This window comes from Ictalurus punctatus, chromosome 26, assembly GCF_001660625.3.
Source record: "Ictalurus punctatus breed USDA103 chromosome 26, Coco_2.0, whole genome shotgun sequence".
NCBI classification, from domain to species: Eukaryota; Metazoa; Chordata; class Actinopteri; order Siluriformes; family Ictaluridae; genus Ictalurus; species Ictalurus punctatus.
In genome coordinates this window covers 6,462,465-6,488,073 of record NC_030441.2, presented here as the reverse complement: position 1 = coordinate 6,488,073, position 25,609 = coordinate 6,462,465, and the positions used below count along the sequence as shown (strand labels likewise).

The following is a 25,609-nucleotide window of genomic DNA, read 5'->3' as shown; positions in this document are numbered from 1 at the left end:
TCAGAGACTTTTTTTTGGTTAGTTTTGTTTAGCCATCAGACATTTAATGTCTTTACACACAGAACATAATTTAATCAATAGAATTCATACAGTACATAGTATAAATAAATAACATACTGACATACATCACATGGGATTCCTTACCTTCAGTCAGTCTTTGTGTGACTGTTGCTTTGGCCAGGAGCCGATGTTAGATGCTGTCCTGCCTTTCTTCGTCATTTCGACCCTTAAATGGGGCACCCTCCAGTTGTCAGGTCCGTCGTAATGGCCAAATCACTGCCCATCAGCTCCTGGTTTCCAGCTCAACTCCTCCCTCCTGTTCTAGAGCCAGCAAGAGGCTCATTCTGTTGCTTTTCCAAACCTGTGAGCTGCAGTATTCCTCTTCTTCCCTGCTATTCACACAGCTGTGAACAGCTTCCACAGAGACTGTGCCGGAAGTCCTCTGTAAGGGCCGGCCACCCCTTGTCTCCCTACATTCATGGACGTGGGCCTGGTCACACCCCTCCTCCCGTGAGATGGTAAGTTATAGCAGGAGTTTGGTCTCTTCTATCCTCCGCTGACTGGGTGACCATGTCCATCCTCAGGGATTTTGGATAAACAGGGGAAACTGTAGCTTTCTCCCCAATTCTGCCCTCATGTCCCATGTTTGCACCTTCCAAAGTTTTTTTTTTTTTTTTTGCCTTTTTTGAGGCTGTTGCTTTCCCCCTAGAAATCAAATCTAATAGAACCCCTCTGCTTCTTTATCTTATCTAATGAACTGGATCAGTGATGCTGGTTTCCCATGGACATGGCATTTCTAGCACCTTTTCTGCTCCAGGATGTTTGCTAGTGCCATGAGGGTTTTGTCAAGCCACCACATGATGTTCCCTTGGGTTACAGGCAGTCTTGCACCCAGTCAGGATGTGTGCCAAGGTGCCTCCCTCTCCACAAAGCTTACACAGTTAGTCCTCCCTCATCCTCCACCTGTGCTGGTTTATCTGTGATGGTAGTGTGTCCTACACAAATAAGTGCAGAAAGGAAATCCAGAATTCAAACACAGAGATTAGGAATTTGAACAACCCTCATCTCCATTTGTGGAAAAAGATGCACACATCTTGACTGCACAATTTTTATATCAAATAATGTGGATGTGTATTTGTAAAGACAGTTCTCCAGTGGTGCTTAAAAATTTATGAACCCTTAAGAATGTTTTATATATCTGCATAAATATGACCTAAAATATCATCAGATTTTCCCACATGTCCTAAAAGTAGACAAAGAACCTAATTAAACAAATGAGAAAAATATTATACTTGGTCATTTATTTATTAAGGAAAATTATCCAATTTACATATTTGTGAGTGGCAAAAGTATGTCAACCTCTCGAATTAGCAGTTAATTTGAAGGTGAAATTCAGGTGTTCTCAATCACTGGGATGATGATCAGGTGTGAGTGAGCACCCTATTGTAATTAAAGAACAGGGATCTATCAAAGTCTGATCTTCACAGCACATGTTTGTGGAACTGTATCATGGCATGAACAAAGGAGATTTCTGAGGACCTCAGAAAAAGCGTTGCTGACGCTCATCAGACTGGAAAAGGTTGTAAAAATATCTCGAAAAAGTTTGGACTCCACCAAATCACAGTAACACAGATTGTGTATAAATTGAGGAATTTCAAGACCATTGTTACCCTCCCCAGGAGTGGTCGACCAACAAAGATCACTCCAAGAGCAAGACATGTAATACTCTGCTAGGTCACAAAGGAACCCACGGTAACTTCTAAGCAACTAAAGGCCTCTCTCACATTGTCTAATGTTCATTAATCCACCATCAGGAGAAAGCTGAACAACAATGGTGTGCATGGCAGGGTTGCAAGAAGAAAACCACTCCTCTCCAAAAGAATTTTGCTGCCCTTCTGCAGTTTGCTAACAATCAAATGGACAAGTGGACAAGCACCATGGTGGAATTAACCAATAGCTAGAGGTGCTACTGGAAAACAGAACAACCATAGTTGTCTGCTGTACACATCAAAGGACCTGAGCTTCCCCTGGATGGAAGATCCTGCTTTGGTCTTTCCTGTATAGTGCGCTGGTGTTCAGTCTAACATGCAGTTCAGAAAGTACACAATGTTTCCAGAGAACAGGACATTCCAGACATTGACTGTGCAAGCTTTTGTAGATGTAGGAAGCAAAATGGGTAGATATTTAAAATGGTTGATGATTTAATAGCTGACTTACACAAAGAAGAAATTGTTCATTCTAATGGAATAAAGGTGCCTCTTGGAAGAGATAAACAACTCCTGTGTTGATGCATAATTAGGGATGAGTGATAAAAAAAAATGTATCCTTTAGATTCTATGATTTTAGTGGGTCTGTTAATAAATTTGCACGTGGAACATCTTGCAGTTGCATGCAGAAATATCGTAGTTAGTGTTAGTCAAGTCTTTGAGGTTTTTTTTCCCGTATGTAGGAGATGATTTGAGGTTCATTAAAAAGGAAAGCAGTTTCTGAATCATCAGGAAAAGTTCATTTTGAAGGTTTTAAGTATAATGTTAGGAGCTGTTTTATTCATGGGACAATAAGTGAGCACCAGATGAATTCTTTGTAGATTTTGTAGCGGTCAGTGCATCCATTCTCTCGAGGGGTAATGTCAGCCAGGGGCCTCAGTTATAACAGTACATACCCACAAAAATATATCTAGAGAGGGAGTATGCAACCTCCCATGTAGACGTGAGTACACAACCTCCCACGCAAACCAAGATTCAAGAAATACAAGAAATACAATGAAATTGAGCATATGTTTACGGAAGCTTGGACCCATGCATAGAGCCATCCACAACATTTTAGAAACAGCAGGAATTAGCAGCACCTTATGGATATGTAGAGAATTACAGGTAAATGTGCACATTTCTGCTTTCACATATTACACTTCATATCAAATTATGCATCTACATAATAACTGCATACAGGTTACTTGGACATGAGAGATACTAAAAGATATTAGCATGTATTGATATTTATTGCTCCACTTACCTATTTGCAATCTATAGTTTGTTTAATCCCCTCTCTGAACAAAATGATAAATTGTTATGTTTTGGTATTAATTGTGGGTGATTGCAGGCTGCGAAGTAACAGCTGTGAATTAATTTCACTCATTCACATATCTATTAATAGAGCACATAGTGATATAAATATGTTAGAGAATGATGCTTTGTCTATGGCACAACGGTGTTTTTGGTTTTGTTAGATCATCACGTCAACCGAACAATAAGATGAAAACGTGTTTTTAGACACCATAAAGATTTCCATGTCATGATGACTGGTTCTCTTGTGCTGAGTTGGTCCCAAGTTTAGAGAGACCAACATGCAATACCTGTCCACTTACAGGTCTTAAGAATCCTTGGATGTATAGGGGATATCCCAGCCATCCTTGAGCTCCGTCATATTAGCTGTATAGGTTGGCATAATTAAATTGACAAGTCAGTACATCAGAATTCCTTACCTGACGAGTGCAGCGATGTGCAGATTCACAAATGCAATCAGAGCAAAGGATCCTCATGGTAATATAAGGGTGCCTAGTCAGAATTTCATCAATTGAAACAGTTTAATTCTATAAATGAATATCATTTTTATTCGGAAACCCACATAGTGCAGTGGAGGGGCATTACAATGACACGCTCTCTCACGTGCATTCAGACTGCACCATGGGCCTGCATGAAGGGTGATGGCATTGTGCAGAGGCAACAGGTGGGAGACCACTATACAAACCAGAAAAATAGTGGAATGTGAGGGTATTGTTGTACCACAAAATGGGTTCCCTCACCTCATCTACCCTAACCAACAACTCAAATAAGCAATTCACATCTCTACCCACCAGAAGAGTGTAATCTTTTCTCTTTGAGACATTGTGAGAATTGAGAGTCATGTGTCAATTTTGAATAGCCGAGACCAGTGCAAAGGTATACAGTGCTGTGAAAAAGTATTTGCCTGATTTCTTCTGTTTTTGTGTATATCTTATACTAAACAGTTTTAGCTCTTCAAAAGAAATAAAACATAAAACAAATGCAACCTGAGTAAACACACAATACAGTTTTTGTTTATTTTTATTCTTTCTATTGAATACAAAAAAAAATTATTCAACACCTATCACTCGTGAAAAACTAATCCCCTTAATTAACTAGTACCCTTAAATATAATCTGGTTGTGCCACCTTTAGCAGCAATAACTGCAACCAAACTCCTGATAACTGGAGATCAGTCTTTCACTTACATCTAGGACTAGAACTTATTTCTATGCTTTGGATCATTGTCTTGCTGCATAATCCAGTTGTACTTGAGTTTCAACTTACGGACTGAAGACTGGACATTCTCCTTTAGGATTTTCTGGTAGAGAGCAGAATTCATGTTTCCCTCAATTATTTGCAGGCCCTGAAGCAACATAGCAGTCCCACACCATCACACTTCCCCCACCATGCTTGACTGTAGGTATGATGTTCTTTTTGTGGAATTCTGGTCTATGCCACATGTAACTGGACCTCTGTCTTTCAAACAGTTCCACTTTCGACTCATCCATAGAACATTCTCCCAAAATGTTTTGCCAAAAATGTGTGTTTTGGCAAAATTCAGACAAGCCTTAATGTTCTTCTGGGTTAGCAGTGGTTTCCGCCTCGCCACTCTTCCATGGAGCCATTTTTCCCCAATGTCTTTCTGATAGTGGAGTCACGAACAGTGATGTTTATTGATGCAAGAGAGTCTGTTAGGTCCTTTGATGTTGACCTTGGCTCTTTTGTGACTTCCTGGATGAGTCGTCGCTGTGCTCTTGGAGGAATTTTGGAAGGTCAAACACTTCTGGGAAGGTTCACTACTGTGCTGAGTTTTTCCATTTGGAGATAATGGCTCTTGTGGTCCTTTGGAGTCCCAGAGCCTTTGAAATAGCTTATTAACCCTTTCCAGACTGATGTATTTCCATCACCATCTTCCTTTTCAAGAGAATTACATTAAACCCATGCGTAAGATATGCCGGTATGTGTAGTGCAGAGAGGGGAGGGATGATGATGAAATCTCCCCTTAAGGTGCTGTGTGATCTTGGAGCTCAGAAATGGCAGGACTACACACTACACCACTGTTCTGCTCCTGCATTATACACTGCATATGCAAATTAATACATCTGGGCAGGTTATTAAATTGATCTAAGCCCATTTCCACCATTTGAAGACATAATAAATCATTGCTTTAGTTTTCATAGTTCCTAAACTGTGTCCGTATCTCAACATAGAGTTTATCAAAATTGTGATTTACTGTTGGTATAATATCTGTTATCCACACATGTGCACCTCCAATTATTCATGTGTATGGCAATTTTTAGTTTTACTCTCCTGAGAGCTTGCTCTTCTTTGCCACAGATAACAAAGAAAATCAGTTTCAAATCAAGGACAATCGGTTCTCTCCCCTTTATTGCAAATGATGTCATTTAAGAAATTATTCTTTATAAATAAATTGCACACAATTTATTAGCTTGCACATGCAAATTAACTCTCTTCATTTGGTATCTTGTTAAATCAGGGACTTCATATAAAGGGTGTTTATATAAATAAAGCACTTAGTCATTGACATATTGAATCATTTATCTTGGTCGCCCTGCACCAACTGGTATGGCAGCTATGTGCATTTGGCAACAGCACAAAGATTCAGTTAAAATTTGAAGAGGCAGGAACACTAGTGGGATATAAGGACATGCCTTTGTTCCCAGGACTTAGCCCTTCTTCAGTCGCAGTGCCCACTCTCCCAATGAACAACAGACCCAATGTGCCTTCTTCAAAAGGCATGCTGAAGCCTCTGAACAGTAGCGGTAGAATCCCTTTTCTGGCAGTTCACCATCTTTCATCTCAAACTTCATTCCATTTTATCTCTCAACTTATTCTACTGCACACACATATCCATATGGTGTGGAAATAAAGGGCAGTAATCTAGTGAGTCAGGCATCCATGCTTTTTTCACCTGAAGTCTTAATCTATGGATATGTTACACCGGAAGACATACCACGTTAAGGTCTGATTATCATTGTTTCTTTCTTGTATACATTTTTGTTGTAATGCTTTTTCGTTTGTGTAACTTGATGGGAAAGTGTAAAGTATTATACAAATTCTATACTACCTGTTTGACATTTACTATATGTACTAATGCAAACCCTCTTTAAGAAAATGTGATTAACTTGTTTTTATAGTTCTGCTTCTTAGCTTGTGTGACAAATAACACTGACGGAAATACTTCTGTTATACCCCGTTAATCTCTACAGGATCTTCAGAGGGAGATTGATACCCAGACAGATATGTATCATTCACTTGATGAAAATGGACAGCGTATTGTGGCATCACTGGGAAGGACAGACAATGCTATAGTGCTGCAAAAACAACTGTACACCATGGGAAAACGCTGGCAGGACTTGTGTAAAAAAGTCAATAGTATGAGGTAAGAATCTTTTGTTTATGGTTTATTTATTTATTTGAGTTTTATGTCATCACAGTATCTCACACACCTCAGGTATCTGCTCATTAAATTCCTACATGATAGAGAAAATAAATTTCACAGTTCATTACAGTAATTGAATTGCTGTATAAAGCAAAGAGATGTATCTTAATTTAACAGGTGAAACCTGATGAAATGTGCACAATGTTACACAAAACTCCATAGACCCTGTCAGCGCGGATACTGTGACACCAACACTAATATATACACACACACCATCTGTAGGTGGAAGAAAAGAGAGAAATTACAAATATTTTTAGAAATTTTGTGTAAGCTGTGATTTGTTACACTGTAATCAATTTAATTATGTCATTATGAACATGGGACTGGGCACACTTTATGGATGTTGTGGCAGCTTGCTTAACCATGTTTCTTACCCACTATTTTCATTATCAAAAATAAGGCATTGTAAACACACGGTCTTAAATAATGATCATGATAATGAGTCTTTATTGGTCACATATACAGTAGAGCACAGTGAAATTCTTTTCTTTGCATACCCCAGTCTGCCAGGAAGCTGGGGCCAGAGCGCAGGGTCAGCCATGATACAGCGCCCCTGGAGCCGAGAGGGTTAAGGGCTGGGGTTCAAGCCCAGCACTGCCAAGCTGCCACTGTTGGGCCCTTGAGCAAACTGATTCTTGAGCCCTTGAACCCCCGACCTTCCAATCAGTAACCCAGAGCCTTAACCGATAAGCCACCACTACCAAGAGTATAAGTGTGAGGGTTTGAGTAGCATACTCCTATGGTTTGTACACCATTTTATACATTTAAATATAGATTTAATATAGTTTACATTCAGAATCAGTAATGAAATGTGAACAAAAAAGTCCATGCTTATTTAATTTTTCACTGTACTGAAATTAATTGTACTTTTTCTAATGTTTCCACTAGACATGACCTGTCTAGTGGAATCATGTTTAGGCTCAGTGGTAGACCCTTTGAAACATTGCGCAACAGTTGTTATTTAAAATGTTTAGAATTTGTACGCAAACCCTTTTAGCCTTATATACATATAGCATTTACATTAAAGTTCTACTTATAAATGCTAGCATTTCGCACACAGTCAAAGCACTATGGACAGTGTAATATTAAAAATAATGAAATAATATAATAATTAAAAGAATAAAAAGAAAAAGAATGTTCGTGTGATGATACTCCCTATTGTGTATAATTTCCATATGCCTACTGACTCTGCAGATTGCTATTCCACCACCAGAGACCCTTCTATATTGGCTTTTTTTTTTTAAAGGTTATTACATAATATATTTATATCATATAACACTAAAAAAAAAATTGACATTTAAAAAAAATATTTAATTTGGTAGTCTATTTTTCAATGTTTTTAATTAATATTGTTTTTTTTAATATTTGAAAAAAGATATAATAGCCAACAGTGTGTGCTAATTATGTCTCAATGATGTTGCAGGCAGCTTGTTTGCTAGGTGTCAGCAAAACATTATTTTGGACCAATATTAATGTGTGTTCTTTTTATATTCTTCTTTTTATACCTATAAGCAACTGAATACGTATTCAGTTATTGATTATCGGCGATGCTTGTCATTAAAAATATCGTCATCATCATAAAAACCTTCCGTCATAGACCAGGCCAAACTCTGGTTTAAATCTGAATACAAAAACAGATAATGGCACTGTGTTACATCAGTTTTTTAAGACTTATATATTTAGCCGACTACTATATTTTAAAAAGTTGTCACTGTTTGAAAAAAGAAGGCTGGAAAAATCACTCTGTACCCCACTCACCCTGCCCACTACTTTTTGAACTGTTGCCAAAACCGTCAGGTTCAGGAACAGTTTTTTTCCCCCAGGCTATCCACCTCATGAACAGTTAAACTGCCCCATTGAGCAATAATTACACAATTTAGTCTTAGTCTATATATATATGTGTGTGTGTGTGTGTGTGTGTGTGTGTGTGTGTGTGTGTATATGTGTGTGTGTGTGTATGTATGTATGTATGTATGTATATATGTGTATATATATATATATATATATATATATATATATATATATATATATATATGTATGTATGTATGTATGTATATAAAATTTCCATGTAATTATTATTATTATTTTTTTTGTTTTTTGTTGTCTTGTTGCTGTTTTGTATTATTGTGCACTACTGGACGCTCTTGTCACCAAGACAAATTCCTTGTATGTGTAAGCATACTTTGCAATAAAGCTGATTCCGATTATGATTCTGGTGTATCTTCCTGTAAGAAAGTACAAACTCAGACCTTGTGCCTAGATGTATATACGATATGTAGATACACTATTCATTACATTTGATCTATATATTATTTGCTACGCTGTTTTTTGCCATACTTTGTCCCTTATGTTTTTCTCAGGATTCACCTTGATGATAATATGGAACAGTGGAAGCATTTTCACCTAACCTTACAGGGTCTGCTGCAGTGGCTACAGCTTAAGAGGGAGGAGCTGGAGCAACAGAAACCAGTTGGGGGAGATGTCCCTGCTGTTTGTCAGCAACTGATTACCCATAAGGTTAATATGACATACTTTTTACTATAAGTTTCTTGTCATGTTCTTGTAGTAAGACTAATTTTCAAGGCACTTTGTGGGTCATAGTCAATATTACGTTAATATTTTGCACATATCTGTATTCAAATCTACTGACTTAAATGGAGAGATCTGCTTTTTTACATATTTGGACAGGAAAACATTTGATCCTCTTTGAAACAGTGCCTATTACTAAACTCTATCAAATGACATATAAAATTGACATTTTGTAATAATTATCACTATTTAAATGAACAAAAAACACATCAGTCACATGTAAGTATAAAAAGTAAGTACACCCCTACATTTATCACACCTTCAAATCCATAAAATTAGAATCAGGTGTTCAAGATTAGCTCCCAGTGATTGGAAGCTACTTAGGGAGTGCAGGTGGAACCTGTCTTATTTATACCCCACATATATCTAGTATCTGGTGTTCCCTTTGCTATCGAGGTGTGAGGTGTCATCATAAAAAAAGGCCTTCAGAAAAAAGGTTGTGGATGCCTGTGAGTCTCTGTAAGGAATATAATCTACAAAAGGTGCAGATTCAAATGACTGCCAGTTTGTCCAGGACTGGCCATTCCAGCAAATTCAGCCCAAGAGCAGACCGTCTGATACACAAAGAAGTCTCCAAGAACCCCAAATTTTAATCACAGGGTCTGCTAGTAAGTCTTGCAACCGTTGGTGTCAAAATGCATGCTTCTACAATCAGAAAGAGATTTCACAAATTTGACCTGCATGGGAGGGGAGTTAGGAAAAAGCCTTTGCAAGACTACAGTTTGCCAATGAGTATATAGCCAAACACCAGGCCTTTTGGAATAATGTGTTCTGGACAGACGAATCAAAGATAGAGTTGTTTGGCCACAGTAATAACAGACATGTTTGGTGCTGACCAAAGACAGCTTTTCATGAGAAGCACCTCATACCAACTGTGAAGCACGGTGGTGGAAATGTTATGGTTTGGAGTTGCTTCACTGCTTCGGGTACTGGACAGCTAGCATTCATTGATTCAACTGTGATTCCTGCAACATATCAAAGACTGCTTGAAAATAATGTGTCTATGTCTGAAAGTTGAAGTTGAACCGAAAGTGGATCTTTCAACAGGATAATGATCCTAAGCACACTAACAAATCCACCAAGGAATGGCTCAAAAAGAAGAAATGGAGGGTTATGAAATGGGCTAGTCAAAGCCCGGATTTGAAATATTGTGGGGGGATTTGTACATGCAAGAAAACCCTCAAACATCTTGCAACTGAAAGAATATTGCATGGAAGAGTGGTCAGAAATCGCAGCAAGCTGATGTAGGGACTGGTGGACAATTATGCAAAACACCTACAAGAAGTTATTTCTGCTAGAGGGGGCAATACTAGCTTCTGTGGCAAAGGGTGTACTTACTTTTTCAACAACATAATATCACATCTGTTGAATAGATGATTGAAAAAGCAAAATTTCCTTGTGGTTTTGTTCAAGTATACCTATATATACATAGTGAAAAGTGAAAAGCATACTCAGTTGGGTTGAGGTCAGGTGACTGACTTTTAAGAGCATTCCATTTCTTTGATTTAAGAAGCTTGGGTTGCTTTTGCGGTATGTTTTGGGTCATTATTTGTACTGTGAAGTGCCATCCTATCAGTTTTGCAGCGCTGACTGAATCTGAGCAGACAGTATAGCTCTATACACTTCAGAATTCATTCTGCTACTTCTAGCAGCTGTCTCATCATCAATAAACACCAGTGACCCAATTCCATTGGCAGCTATGCTGTGCATCCAGAAAGTATTCACAGCACTTCACTTTTCCACATTCTGTTATGTTACAGCCTTATTCTAAAATGGATTAAATTCATTATTTTCCTCAAAATTCTACAAACAATACCCCATAATGACAACGTGAAAGAAGTTTGTTTGAAATCTTTGCAAATTTATTAAAAAAAAAAAAAAAAAGCACATTTACATAAGCCTTTGCTCAGTACTTTGTTGAAGCAGCTTTGGCACCAATTACAGCCTCAAGTCTTTTTGAGAATGATGCTACAAGCTTGGCACACCTATTTTTGGGCAGTTTCCCCCATTCTTCTTTGCAGGACCTCTCAAGCTCCATCAGGTTGGATGGGGAGTGTCGGTGCACAGCCATTTTCAGATCTCTCCAGAGATGTTCAATCGGGTTCAAGTCTGGGCTCTGGCTGGGCCACTCAAGGACATTCACAGATTTGACCTGTAGCCACTTCTTTGTTATCTTGGCTGTGTGCTTAGGGTCGTTGTCCTGTTGCAAGATGAACCTTCGCTCCAGTCTGAGGTCCAGAGCGCTCTGGAGCAGGTTTTCATCAAGGATGTCTCTGTATATTGCTGCATTCATCTTTCCCTCGATCCTGACTAGTCTCCCAGTTCCTGCTGCTTAAAAACATCCCCACAGCATGATGCTTCCTCCACCATGCTTCACTGTATGGATGGCATTGGCCAGGTGATGAGTGGTGCCTGGTTTCCTCCAGACATGACGCTTACTATTCAGGCCAAAGAGTTCAGTCTTTGTTTCATGATGGTCTGAGAGTCCTTCAGGTGCCTTTTGGCAAACTCCAAATTGTGAATATTCCAGTAAATAGAATTTATCATTGTGTCACAGGAATTCAAGATGGAGCTGAGTGCAAAAGAGCCTTCAATAAATAGAGCACTTGATAATGTGAAGAGTTTTCTGTTTGAGATGCCTGGTGAAGAAAGCGAACAACCACATGTTGAAAGAGGTATTCCTTTTTTTGTCATAAACAGGAAACAACCCCCAGTTTACTACACGGGAGACATTTAATCTTCCTGTAATATAATATGCATGTGTGCAGTATATGGACTTTTTGCAAATTATGGAATGAGTGTGTTTTTATTCAGTTATATGTAATTATATGGTGGGAGTACAAATTGTTTCTTTTGTTTCTAAACTTATCTAGGAACATGCGTTAATTTGACTATGAAGAACAGAAATGTAAAACAGGCTTCCGGTGTGAGCCAGGCAAGACTTCCGCATTTAGGGAAAAGGTGGATAGAACTATGCACACCTGTATCGTTACATATAATGCTTAAAGAAGTTTTTTTTTCTCCCTATGTATTCTCCAGTTGCCAGCTCAGAGGAAAGAATTCAAAATGTCGAACGCATTTTGCGCAAGGAAGCAGAGGATGTAAGCAAACTTTGGAGGAACCTAAGTACAGCTGCAGCAGACTGGCAGCAACAGCTGGAGCTAGCTTTGCAGGGGCTGATGGAACTTCAAGATACGGCGGATCAGTTAGAAATCAAGCTTCAACAAGCTGAAATTAAAAACAATTCTTGGGACCCAGTTGGAGACTTGGTTGTTGACAGTTTAAGTGACCAAATCAGCATGGTTAAGGTTAGTGTTTGGCATCACACTATACTGCTATACAACATTCAACGATGAAAGAGTGAGATAATTAAATAAAATTATTGGGGTCAAACTGTTAGTAGCGCACATTGTAACTGATTGTAACTTTTGATTGTTTCAGAGGACAGTTTTAATGATTTTTAGAGGGGTTTGCAAATAGCCCCTACAATTATTTTACTGCATATACATCTTTCTTATTAATGCCAAAGTCAGACAAAAACTAAACATTTTGAGACTGCCATATTGAGATGTATCAGATGCTATGTGATTATTCTATAGTTTTACGTTAATGATCTTTAAAGCTTTGGTTTTCAGTAGTTGAACAATATATTTGATGGCCTGTTTAATAGGTACAAATGCTTGATATCGACACTGATTGCTTATTTTATCAGGTAAATTTACTGTATAGGTCACTTTGTAGGTTAGAAATACTGACTGTAGACCATCTTTTATGCATATTTTGTCATCCATCAGCAGAAAGGGATCACAGGACCACCTCAGACAATTGGTCGGTGGACCATTCTTAGCACAACAGTGATATCTTAGTAATATGTATGGTGCTAGTATGGATTAGTGTTGCTGGGATCTGGACAGCAGATAATTCCTTTCCATTTATGGATGGGGCCAGCATATCACCACAGTACAAAATGCAAATAAACTGTACAAAATGACATGCAGCAGGTGTACCTGATAAAATAGTTATTCAGTACAGCTACATGATAGGTGTACCTAATAATAAAGAAATAACTGAGTGTCAGATGTGCTTATATAAATATGAAGGTACTGTTGCTAAAAACTGAAATCATGGCTATCTGTGAGCTTTCCTTCGAGTATGTTACACTGCCTCATGACGTAAAATAAGCAGCAGTTTAAAAAGATGCAGCTTGCGGCTTCACATGATATAGAGCCCAACACCTGAAAAGGGGCCCATATCAGTTAAACATGGATGTTTTGTAGATATAATTCTGAAAAAGAAAAAAAAACAAAACCTGACAGCATGAAATTTAAATGTTATGCAAGATTTCTCTGCTAAGGACAATAGTCATTTTTGTTTATTACAAGTCTGCTTTTGAAAATGCACACCATTTACAGAGGGACATTTTCAAAGTCGGTAAGCTGCTGTAAGATGTTAATTGCATGGTTCATGTTGATCTAATTTTCCTCCACCTTTCTATGATTATGATCCAGGATTTCCAGGATTCAATCGCTCCTATTCAGGATGATGTAAATCGAGTCAACAAATTAGTCTCTCAGTTTAGAATGCCTGGTATTCAACTGTCTCCAGACAACCTGAAGAGGAGTGATGATCTCAATAGGCGATGGAGACTTCTGCAGGTATACATACACACACACACACATATATATATATATATATATATATATATATATATATATATATATATATATATATATATATATATATATATATATATATATATATATAATTTGCCAAAGTTTGCTTAAGGAGGTAAATTTTTTATATGTGGATACAACCATTTTTTATTTACATTTTAAAACAAAACCAAGGCTATTTAAGGTAGTATAGGCAAGGCAAGACGTGGACTTTTCTAAAATACCAGAATGGTACAATGTTGCGAACACAAAGGCTGGGACGCGGGGAGGCATTTTCCATTGGGGTTGCTTGAATTTTAAGTAGCATACATGGAGCGTGCACTATGACATCACAACCAAGTGATAATCAGATCCTTTTTCTTTTAATAAAGAATGTGTTGATCACAATGATGAATACCACAGCATGGTTACATTTTGTAATCTGAAGTTAATTAACTGTCTATTACAGCATGGCTCTGACAATAGTTTACAACTGTAACATAAATGATTTTTTATAAATGAGTTAATATTAATGCAGTCTTTCTTATAAATTATCATTCATATAGTAACAGCCCATTTACATAACCTAAGCATAATAATAAATGCATTAAAATGTGTTGTTGTTTAACAAAGAAAAGAACAATCACTAAGGATGTGTTCTATAAGGAGACATTTATTTACATTTATGGGAGGAGTCTCGAGTGTACAAGTCAGTTGATCCTGACACAGAGGTGTTATTAATAACATTATAGTAGACATATAAAATTATTCCCATACCAGGATCTCCTTTTTTCTCACATTTCTCATGTCACCGAGAAGCAGGAAAGTACAAACTCCTCCGTCCTATCATAAGCCAATTTTCCATCCACTTTTTGCGCTTTTCTATTATTGACAAAATGAAAGTACGTTAAAATTTTTTTGCAAAATTGGCTGTCTTCTGCATATTTCATTCAAATTGGCCTTTTAACGATACAGTGGGGTGCGTAGTCATCCTTACAACAAAAATAAATTATTGCATAAGTTTTGGTCCATCACCGAAGAAATCTGCCCTTGAGCCATTTCCAATTCTAATAAAGAAAAATTAATGCAGCATTATATCAGGCTGCCAAATGTAGCATAGGCCAATGAAAATTTATACCATAATTCCTTGGTGCATCTTGTGCCACTGGTTTAAGGTGTGCTGGTTGGCACGCACATTCCTATTCTTCTGCCGACAGATGGATAAATTCTGTCGTGACACTTTTTGTTTTCTTTGAATACCATTTCTCTCGACAAAAACGAAAAAAAAAAGATTGTCGACACTTGTGAAATTTTGTCGACGTTTTGTGTTTCCATCAGCTATATCAGTAAACATTTTGATGCGCTAAACCTTTTTTCACAAAAATAAATCCTTGGATGGAAACGTAGCTATGTTCAGAATTCGGTTACTCAGATAAGGAATGTCCTCCAGTCATTGATGCCGTTCCTTGTGTGCATTTTTACTGCTAAATAGCTCCCGGTTCCCTATGTCATAGTTTGTGTTTCTTGGATTTTCCATTCAGGTGAGACATCAAAGGAGCTTCAATGGTGCTAAAACCTTGGATGAATAATAGAAATAGAAATAGGCAATCCCCAGAAACATGTGTGGTTCCTTTGTTGTTTGGGGTTGTGGCCAATAGGTTATTTTCGCTTAATGAAAAACAAACAAAATAGTAATCTGTTTGTGGCTTGTCAAGTTCCAACTTAGTTGAAGTTAAAATTCAAAGGAGCATCTGTGTTGCTGCTTCTCTCTTTGTCTCGCATGTTCTACTGAAAGGAAAAAGTGAATATTAGTATGCTGTTTGTAATGACACAGGTGAGAACAATCACTTGTGACCTGTTGATCCAACCCATTTCAATCAATTCAATTCAATTCAATTTTATTTGTATAGCGCTTTTTACAATAGACATTGTCTCAAAGCAGCTTTACAGAAATATCAACACGGTATACAGATATTAAAGGTGTGAATTTATCCCAACTGAGCAAGCCACTGAGTGGCGACGGTGGCGAGGAAAAACTCCCTAAGATGTTTTAAGAGGAAGAAACCTTGAGAGGAACCCGACTCAGAAGGGAACCCATCCTCATCTGGGTAACAACAGTTAGTGTGAAAAAGTTCATTATGGATTTATACAAAGTCTGTATGGCGTTAGGAGCAGCCGTAGTCCCAGCAGTCTGGAATTAGAGAAGATTTGAGCTCCATCCAGAGGCAGAAAGGATCAGGATCTCTAGTATCCATAAATTCATGTGGGGCTCGGCGAAAGGAGAGAGGGAGAAAAAAGATAATTATGACTGCGAAGTAGTAGAACAGAATCTAGTCAGGGTAGGCTTGAGTAAACAAATACGTTTTAAGCCTAGACTTAAACACTAAGACTGTGTCTGAGTCCTGAACACTAATAGGAAGACTGTTCCATAACTGTGGGGCTCTATAAGAGAAAGCTCTTCCCCCTGCTGTAGCCTTCACTATTCGAGGTACCGTCAAATAGCCTGCATCTTTTGATCTAAGTAGGCGTGGCGGATCATATAAAACCAAAAGGTCGCTTAGATATTGTGGTGCAAGACCGTTTAGTGCTTTATAGGTTAATAAAAGTATTTTATAGTTGATGTGAGATTTTACTGGGAGCCAATGCAGTATTGATAATACAGCGAGCAGCGAGACACAACCTTGATCAGAGGCCAGTAGTAGGTCGTTTACTACTTTAACTAACGCTGTCTCTGTGCTATGATAAGGTCTAAATCCTGTCTGATACATTTCATAAATGTTATTCCTATGTAAGTACGAGCATAACTGCTTTGCTACAACCTTTTCTAAGATCTTAGAGATGAAGGGGAGATTTGATATTGGTCTATAGCTGGACAATTGAGACGGGTCAAGATCAGGTTTTTTAATCAAAGGTTTAATAACTGCTAATTTAAGTGATTTAGGTACATAGCCAGTGCTCAGGGAAGAATTCATTATATTTAAAAGTGGTTCAATTACTCCAGGACAAATCTGTTTAAAGATGCATGCAGGCACAGGATCTAGTATGCAAGTTGATGAATTGGCTGAAGAGATCAATGAAGCTAGTTCGGTTTCTCTAAGCGGAGCAAAACACTCTAAACATTGATCTGATATTGCTACATTGTCATGTAATGGGTTTGTTACAGTACTGTCCGGTTTTAATTTAATGGCCTGTATTTCATGTCTAATATTTTCAACCTTACCAATGAAAAATTTCATGAAATCTTCACTGCTATGTAATGATTGTGTTTCTCTCTGTAGTGGTTTTATTCCTAGTTAATTTTGCTACTGTGTTGAAAAGGAATCTAGAATTGGTTTTGTTGTCTCCTATTAAGGTGGAGAAATAGATTTTTCTAGCATCGCCAAGAGATTTTCTATATTTCAGTAGGCTCTCCTTCCATGCTGTTTGGAATATCACCAGTTTGGTTTGACGCCATTTACGTTCTAATTGTCGAGTTGTCTGTTTTAAGGTTTGCGTTTCATCGTTATACCAGGGTGCTAATTTTTTCTCTCTAATTATTTTTCTTTTGAGTGGAGCCACTCTATCTAGCATCTAGCGGAGTGTCGACTCTAAGCTTTCAGTCGCCTGATCGAGTTCTATCGGATCAGACGGTGATCCAAATCTAACTGATGTTTGCGAGTTATTTATGAAGCTCGGTGCAGTAGCTGATGTGAAAGTACGTTTTACGCGGTAGCGAGACGAGGTGGAAATATTATGATCAATACGTATTATGAACGAGATAAGATAATGGTCTGAGACAACTTCAGACTGCGGAAAAATTATAATATTTTCTATACTTAATCCGTATGTTAGTATCAGGTCAAGAGTGTGACCACCATTATGAGTAGGCCCGATTACGTTCTGATTAATCCCTACTGAATCTAAGATGGACACAACCGCTATTCTCAGAGGGTCTTCCGGGTTATCAAAATGAATATTAAAATCACAGACGATTAATGCTTTATCTACAGACACAACCAGGTTTGAGATAAAGTCTGCAAATTCACTAAGAAATTCAGTATATGGCCCTGGGGGTCTGTAAATAATAATTAGAGGAATTGACTTATTTTTTGTGGATTTATCCTTGTTCTAGTGCCTTAGTTATGTACTCTTCCACAGCTTTTGTTTCAGGGATGGATTTAGCTGCTTTGGACTTGCTGAGGAGATTGAAGTATTGTTCTGGCGCATCCACCTCCTTCTTAATTTCTGCATAGCAATACAGGGAAGACCAATAAGAACTCAATGAAATCAGCTAACCTCCATTTCAGGATATTGAGGGGTTATGGAGCGCGCAGCAGTATGGGATTTTGAGCAGACCAGGTGACCATAAAGGAGAAGGTTTTAATGTGTAATGCTCCTCTGCACATTTAGGGATTGCTGCATTTGATGACTTTACCATTTCCCAGGACTCCCATTCAGCACTTTAACAGTTAGGAAGCTTTAAAGAATAACCAGGGGGACATTGAGCATTTTTATGACATTTTCATCCATGATGTTTCCTTCTGCCCCAGAGTTCATTTATGCTGTAAAATATTAGTAGGTTTATTATTGTTTTTCTGGCAGGATTATTCTTCTATTACTATCGTGGGTAGGATATTTTTGCTCACCTGATCACGTTGTGTCCGTACGTTTGGCCGTACATCGCATTTAGCTCTGAAATGTCACTTTCTTCCAAAGTAAAGGCACATTATACTTCTTTCTGGTGTTCTATTTCTTTTGAGAGAATTAGACGCTCCACTTCCATGGATTCCTCCTCATAGGTGGCTTAAAAGGGGGCTGTATGTGGGTACAGGACAAAGAGCATGGTCTTTGTGCTTTAAGAAGGTTACCTGTGCTTCACAGCTATCACAGTATTTATCAACAATCATGCTGTCATCAACAATCATACTGTTGTTTTCCTTATCTGATCTGTTCATTGTCTGGTTGTAAGAACGCCACTGGTTTATTTCTTCTTCAGGACATTCCAAATTGATGTTTGGCCTATGCCCAGTACATGTGCATTGGCTCCCAGTATTCTTGGTCGCTTGAAAAATGGGTGGGTTCAAACAGTGCCATGTTCTAAGTTGTGTAACACATGAAGATGTAATATACATATTGGGATTTGAAAGCTGGAATTCTGATCTATCCTCTCATTCATCTTTTGATCCCAAACCCAAATGTCTTCAATGTACATCATACACAAAAGTACTGGACTTGCCCTTTCAATACTTTCAGAGGTGACTATACAGAGTGCTGTATTTGCTACACTGTTCATCTGATTTGGATGTAAAGACTCTGAAATTAAAGCTGAAAGTATGTACTTTGAGGTGGTATGTGGTCATAGGCTTCTGACACCTCTTTATAGGAATCTTTGCCATTATTCCTCTGCCAAACCAAAGGTTTTCAGTGGGATTTAAATCCAGGGACTGAAATGTCCACTCAACAAATTTAAGGATGGATCCCTGAAACAAGCTTTGTATGACTTGGATGTATTTTTGGGATCATTGTCTTGCTGGAATGTCCAGTGGTAACCAAGTTTCAATTTACACATTGATGGCATCACATTATCCAAAATAGCCTGGTGTTTTAAAGAATACATGATGCCAGGTTACAGGTTTGCCAGTTGTTGTGGCAGCAAAACACACCCTCAACAGGACTGACCCACTTTCATGCTTGACTATGAGGATAGTGTTCTTTTTGGCATAAGCATTGCCTTTCTTACATCAGACATATTGCTGATTCATGGATTCGAGTTTAGTTTCATCACTCCATAAAACTGTTTCCCAGAACTCCACAGGCCTATACAAAGTATTTCTTGTGTATACAACTTTTTTTATGTTGTCCTTGGTCAAGAATCTACTGTACTGTAGCAAGGTGTCTGGGCAAGACATTGTTTGTTTCATGTTCTTCTTATAGATTTAACCAGTACTTTTGTATTACTTACATACATACCGCAAGTGAAATTCAATAATAACCAAATGTGATTGTACAGATTTGCCATAGATTTATGTACAAGAAAACTAAATTAACATATTGCAATAACGGGGCACACCTCAAATTAATGCCCAAAAGGAGGAGATGGTCCTTGTAAAGTGGTATCTCACAGCTGGGACTGGTATACAGACCATCTATAGGCCATGGTAATGACATCCACCACCTAGTGGGCTAGCTTTCCTTAGACAATGGTTTCCCTGATTTCTTTCCTCTGTGGCAGATGCAAAATTGCTCTAAGAATTCGATGACTGTTGCCTAGTATAAATAGTACTGTAGGTTGTGTACAAGGCTAAACTGCAAAATCCTCCAGGACAATTCTGAGATAGCTTCCTTTTTTTTTTTTAAGAAACCTCCACTCCTGATCATTTAATTCACTCCTGACAGGCAGGTCTTTGATGTTTTTGTCCTGTCTGTCAGGAGTGAATTAAATGATCAGGCTAATAGAATCTGTGGCACTCTTCTATGCAACGATTTTAGATGTTCCACATGCAAATTTATTAACACAGCCAATAAAATTACAGGCCCTAAAGGCAACCTCTGCTTTCTCAGATGGTGAAGTGCAGTCTCCACAGGGGACTGGGATAGATTGAGCTGCATTTTTCAGGTTCATATCCAGTTCCAGCTCCTCCCTCTCAGAATCGGCCATGGTTTTAAGATTTTGAGATTGTATATTTGTAATGCATATCGACTGTCTGTTCACCTTACTTCAAAGTTCACTTCCCTGACTCGCTGTGTCACCTCAAAGCACCTTTGCCTATTTTGAATCATTTAGAACTTGATGTGGGTAATAATAGGAGCACTTGGCCTCACAGTGAAAACTCGCGTACAGTGGCTGAGCACCCCTGTTGTATAGCCGGAACTGACATTCTTGAGTTTGTACTATCATCAACCGGCCACGCACAGGAGCTCCTCGCAAGATTTCTGACCAGGGAGTCAGAAGAATAGTCAGAAGAGTAGCCCCAGAAGCAAGGACCACTCAGAAAGAGCTCCAGAAACACTTGGAGGCAGCAGGTGCCATCGTCACAGAGAAAACAATAGGCAATGCACTCCACTGCTCACGCTCACCCCACAAGACTCCATTACTAAAGAAAAGGCATGTCGAAGCTCGTTTAAAGTTTGCTACAACTCATTTGGACAAGCCTATGAAATACTGGCAGTGTGTAGTCTGGTCACATGAGAGCAAAATTGAACTTTTTGGCTCTCATACTACACACCATGTTTGGAGAAGAAATGGCACTGCACATCACCCTACAAACACTACACCAACAGTGAAGTGTGGAGGTGGAAGCATCATGGTGTGGGGTTGTTTTCCATCGTATGGTACTGGCAGACTTCATATAATTGAAGGAACGATGAATGGAGCCCTTTACCAGGAGATTCTTGAGAAGAATCTGCTGCCATCCACCAGGATGATGAACATGAGATTTGGGTGGACTTCCAGCAGGACAACGATCCAAAGCATAGGGCAAAGGAAACTCTCAATTGGTTTCAGAGAAAATAAATCAAGATGTTAAAATGTCTAAAATCACCTGACTCGAATCCAATTGAACAAGATTTAAAGAAAATATGTTTAGAAGAATGGGCCAAAATCACACCTCAATACCTGAAGTGTACCCTCACAACACTGCATGTAAGATGATGCAAAGAGGCACAGGATCTTTGTATTGTGTTCCATAGTCCAGTAGGACTAGCACAAAGCGATGCCCTTTTGCACGCTGTTCTAAAGGTCCATTCCAGTTCTTTCTAAGGTGACCAGAATAACCTATCTGTGATGATCACAAAATATGGGTAGGACAATGAAGCATTTAGCCAGACTCGCTGACCACCAATTACTTGGTCACTTTATTCCTTAGGGGAAATCAAGGGCCAATGGTATGCTCCAAGGGGAAATTCTAGAGAGGAATCACTTGGTTGGTAGGGGGCGCAAGCCTTCCAACCATCTGGGTCTTCCTGGGCCAGGCAATGCCTCCACAGTCAGTGCTGCACAAATCTCGCTATACTACAGTATGACCCATCCAATAACATACATTATAAGAGCCCCTGAAATTTTTGGCCAGTTCTTCCCAAAATCAGTGGATGAGTAAGGTGATCGCAAAACACCCCCTCTAAATGATACTTTTGTCCTCAGAACTTAATAATGACAGGCACCAGCAGTTATTCATGAGTATCCCCATGCACACACCTCAGGTTCACCTGATCAGGTAAGGAGAGAATCGGAGGGATCAGGAAAGAAGAGGGACGCGTTGAAACCTGTACAAGGGAGAGGAGGTTTTGTCTTAATATTTATCCCCTTGCATGATTGTAGATTTTAATTTCAATCTAGTGCATTTGTATAGAAAATTTCAGGTTTTTATTACAGTACCTGTAAAATCTAGTGACCAGAGCAAACTGTCACAGAATACGTTTGCTGTAGGTTCTGTCAGTCACTTGGTTATTTCTACCACAAAATTATTACATATCTGTAAGTGAAATGTCTTTGTCAGTCTGAGTACATCACTATACTGCACTGTGCACACAAAGATCAGACAAAGGTCACAAAGATACCAAAAACATACAATGGTACAATTTTGCGCCTTCTTTTTGCACATATGCTATGATCACAAAAAAAATTGAAAATAGAGTCCTCCTACCTTTCCGTCATTTATATCTGCTGTTGTCTTCCCTGCAGCTATTCTGAAAATTTGTATGACAATCACTCGATCCCTAACTCACTCAGTAACATGTCTTTTTTAGATATCAGTTGAAGAACATCTGTCCCAACTTATAGAGGCCCACAAAGACTTAGGACCCAATTCTCAGCATTTCCTACAAGGTTCTTGTTCTTCCTCTTCATGTTATTATTGTTGTTGTTGTTATTATGATGATGAGCCTTATTATTATTATTATTATTGTTGTTGTTGTTGTTATTATATTGACCATGTAGATTTTTTTTTTCTGTTTACAGTGTCTGTGCACAGTCCCTTTGAACGCTCTGTCTCTCCAAACAGTGTTCCTTATTATATAAAGTAAGTATTCCAAAGACAAATTTCAATAATTCACTAATTCTTCCATGTAGTATATTACCAGCTGACAGAAAATAACGAACTTACTCAAAACGATTGATGTTAATACTTTAAAGCAGCTGAGGTCTGCTAGCCTCCCAAGGACATCTGTTAGTCGATCACTCACTGGCCTCCTGGCAGCTTAACATACAGTTCAAAAGATGCCCAGATGTACAATCTGATATTACTGTGAGAAGAGAAACATATAGCAATAAGATCTATGGTATGTTAGAATACATTATTATTAGATACTTGCAATCATGTAAGTAAGGTTGTGTCGATTTCCTTATAAGTTCAAGTCATTAATTCCTCCTTATAGTAATTTAGAACAGTCATTCTTTGCATGTTTCACATATTCACTATGAGGTGTACTGTAGGGTATAAAATGAACCAATATACAGACCCATAATGTGTGTTTGAAAAAAATAAATCTATTTACATTTGAGCATTGGAATATATAGCATGTAAATTACATATAACATTTATATAGTACACTGCAAGTGGTTAGTATAACCTACTTAAAAGCAGATTGGTGAAATCTTTCTTATGCCCACAGCAGCATTATCAAACAGTGGTTTTATTTTACTGTTGTATTAGTGTGCTGCCCTGGATAGGTTATCAGGTGTGTGTGTGTGTGTGTGTGTGTGTGTGTGCGTTTGACTGTTCATTTTACTTGATGGCAGGCTTATGATTTTTTCGTTAGCACAGTATGTCAAAAATGAGAGGTTGAATGTTTGTAGGATTTATATGGAATTAACATTGTAACCAGCAGAGGAACTAATTAGTTCTTTAGTTGATCCAAATAGAGTCAAGGCCACAGCAAGGTCAAATGTCTGAAATAGTTTTTCTTCAATAGTTTCCTTCCTGTTTTAAGTATATTTTAATTGTAAAAGACTTCTTGATGGTGGTGACATCGCCATTGATGCCATTGGTGTTGATTTCTACTTGTTTAGGACATTTTTATTTAAAAAAGAGTTTTGGTAACAATGACCTGGGAGCCGTAAAGGATATAGCAGCAGTAACATTGCATTGTGGGCAATCTGGTTCTGACAGTTGTCAGTGCTTGTATTCATACAGTCATTGTCACTTGTGTCAAAGATGGCAGTCAGTGTAGATTGGGCTGATTAATATGCTTTGGCTTTCATCTTCTGGCAAGGATGCAGGCTGCTGTATACTGAATTAGCTGAAGCTTGCTTAGAGAATCAGCTGGGTAGCCAGCCACTAGCATGTTGAAATAGCCCAATCTAGAAGTTATGTAAGTTTGCACTAGAATTTCAGCATTATGTTATGGTGATATTAACAATAATATATTTAATTTTAATTTATATTTGATACTGTTTCGGGTTGTCCGTCCGTCCGTCCATCCATCCGTGGATTTGAGATCCTTGTTAGTGCAGTATCTCAAGAATGATTGGTTGAGTGTTTATTTTGGTGAAGTTCTTTTACGAGAAGTGTCCTAGGATTTTTAATGACCACAGAGAGTCAAGACCTCGGTTTAACGTCTCATCTGAAAGACGGTGCTGTTTTTACAGTACAGGTGCATCTAAAAAAAAAAAGAGAGAATATCATGCAAAAGTGAATTTTTTCCTGTAATTTAATTCAAAAAGAACGTTCATATATTCTACATTCATTACACATATAATGAAATGTTTCAAGCCTATTTTTGTTTTAATCTTGATGATTATGGCTTACAGCTCAGGGAAATCAAAAATCCAGCATCTCCAAATATTAGAATAAAGAATTTATAATACAGAAATGTTGACCTGAGAAGATCTCTAATCGGCTAATTAACTCAAAACACCTGCAAAGGCAGTGCACTTGATCCATATATGTACAACATTTGTCGAACAATTTAGAAATTTCTATTCACAGAGGAAGCTGCCTAGGTGCCATTTCCATTATTAAGAGTAGCACATATAACCAAGGCATTCTGGACCTCTTCAGGGCCACAAGCAGGTCTGGTTTGATCATTGAATTCTGTGTCATGTTGAAATCAGTACACAGAGCAGTAGGAAGTACAATAGACAAATCAGGCCAGTTTGGGCCAGTCCATCCTGACCAAGAGGACTGTGAGGCTTTGCCAGCAAGAAGTATGGTTGACAGTGACTCGATTTGATACAGTGATTCAGATCTCACCACTTCTGTGTATTTACCACTCTGCCAGGTGCATACACTGCCTTTACAAGTCCTCTGCTGCACTATTATGCCTTTCTAGCAATTGTGATACTCTCATCTAATGTAGGCTAACCATTGGTAGGCCCACTTGAGGAGTTGCCATGCAAGGTGGGGAGTGGCAGCTGACCCAGTGCTGCCTTAGGCCGGCATCACACTAGTCAGTTTTTCCATTGATCATTTACATAATTATATTTACATAATCGCCGACCAGCTGAAGGGAGACGGAGTGAGGTTTAGCATCTACCAGTGGGAGGTCGTTAATCCCTCAACTGTTTGGACTCCCTGCTGAGTTAATCACTTCAGCAACTGGAAAAAGGCTTCTCACATGTTTTAAATTATCGCTGGGCAGTCAGTGGGCAGATACACCTGGCCACGGCAGTGACCAATGAGCAGGAAGCACCGTTCATACATGTTTAAAAAAAATTACGAAAAATAACGAAAGCCGTATTGTCCGCGACCTCGCAAATGTGGTCCAAAGCTTTCTGCGCTTCTTGTTCTGCCTCTTTTCACAAACAAGAAGGCACAAATAGCAACCACTGCCACAACACGCTGGTTGTCGTTCATTGTTGTTTGCACTGTGCTCCTTCATATTTCGGTGACCAAACGCAAAAATGGGGCGTTGCTATACATGACATTGAGGCGGTGAGAAAAGTCG

The 25,609-nt window shown here is 38.5% G+C and overlaps 1 protein-coding gene across 7 annotated transcripts in view; it reads left to right on the top strand.

Moving 5' to 3' along the window:
- dmd (dystrophin) overlaps positions 1–25,609 on the top strand; it is a 241,529-nt gene that overhangs the window by 120,828 nt on the left and 95,092 nt on the right. For 6 of the 7 annotated variants that reach the window (XR_008393479.1, XM_053675989.1, XM_053675988.1 and 3 more), the window contains exons 56-62: positions 6,274–6,446; positions 8,867–9,023; positions 11,653–11,770; positions 12,135–12,403; positions 13,604–13,750; positions 22,472–22,550; positions 22,683–22,743. Coding sequence is in view for 6 of the 7 variants with exons in the window: in XM_053675989.1 (XP_053531964.1) it covers positions 6,274–6,446; positions 8,867–9,023; positions 11,653–11,770; positions 12,135–12,403; positions 13,604–13,750; positions 22,472–22,550; positions 22,683–22,743 (1,004 nt within the window). In the remaining variant the exon portion in view is untranslated. Of the gene's footprint in view, positions 1–5,832; positions 6,027–6,273; positions 6,447–8,866; positions 9,024–11,652; positions 11,771–12,134; positions 12,404–13,603; positions 13,751–22,471; positions 22,551–22,682; positions 22,744–25,609 lie in introns of those variants that run through there. The other variant, XM_053675991.1, reaches the window with a different exon arrangement.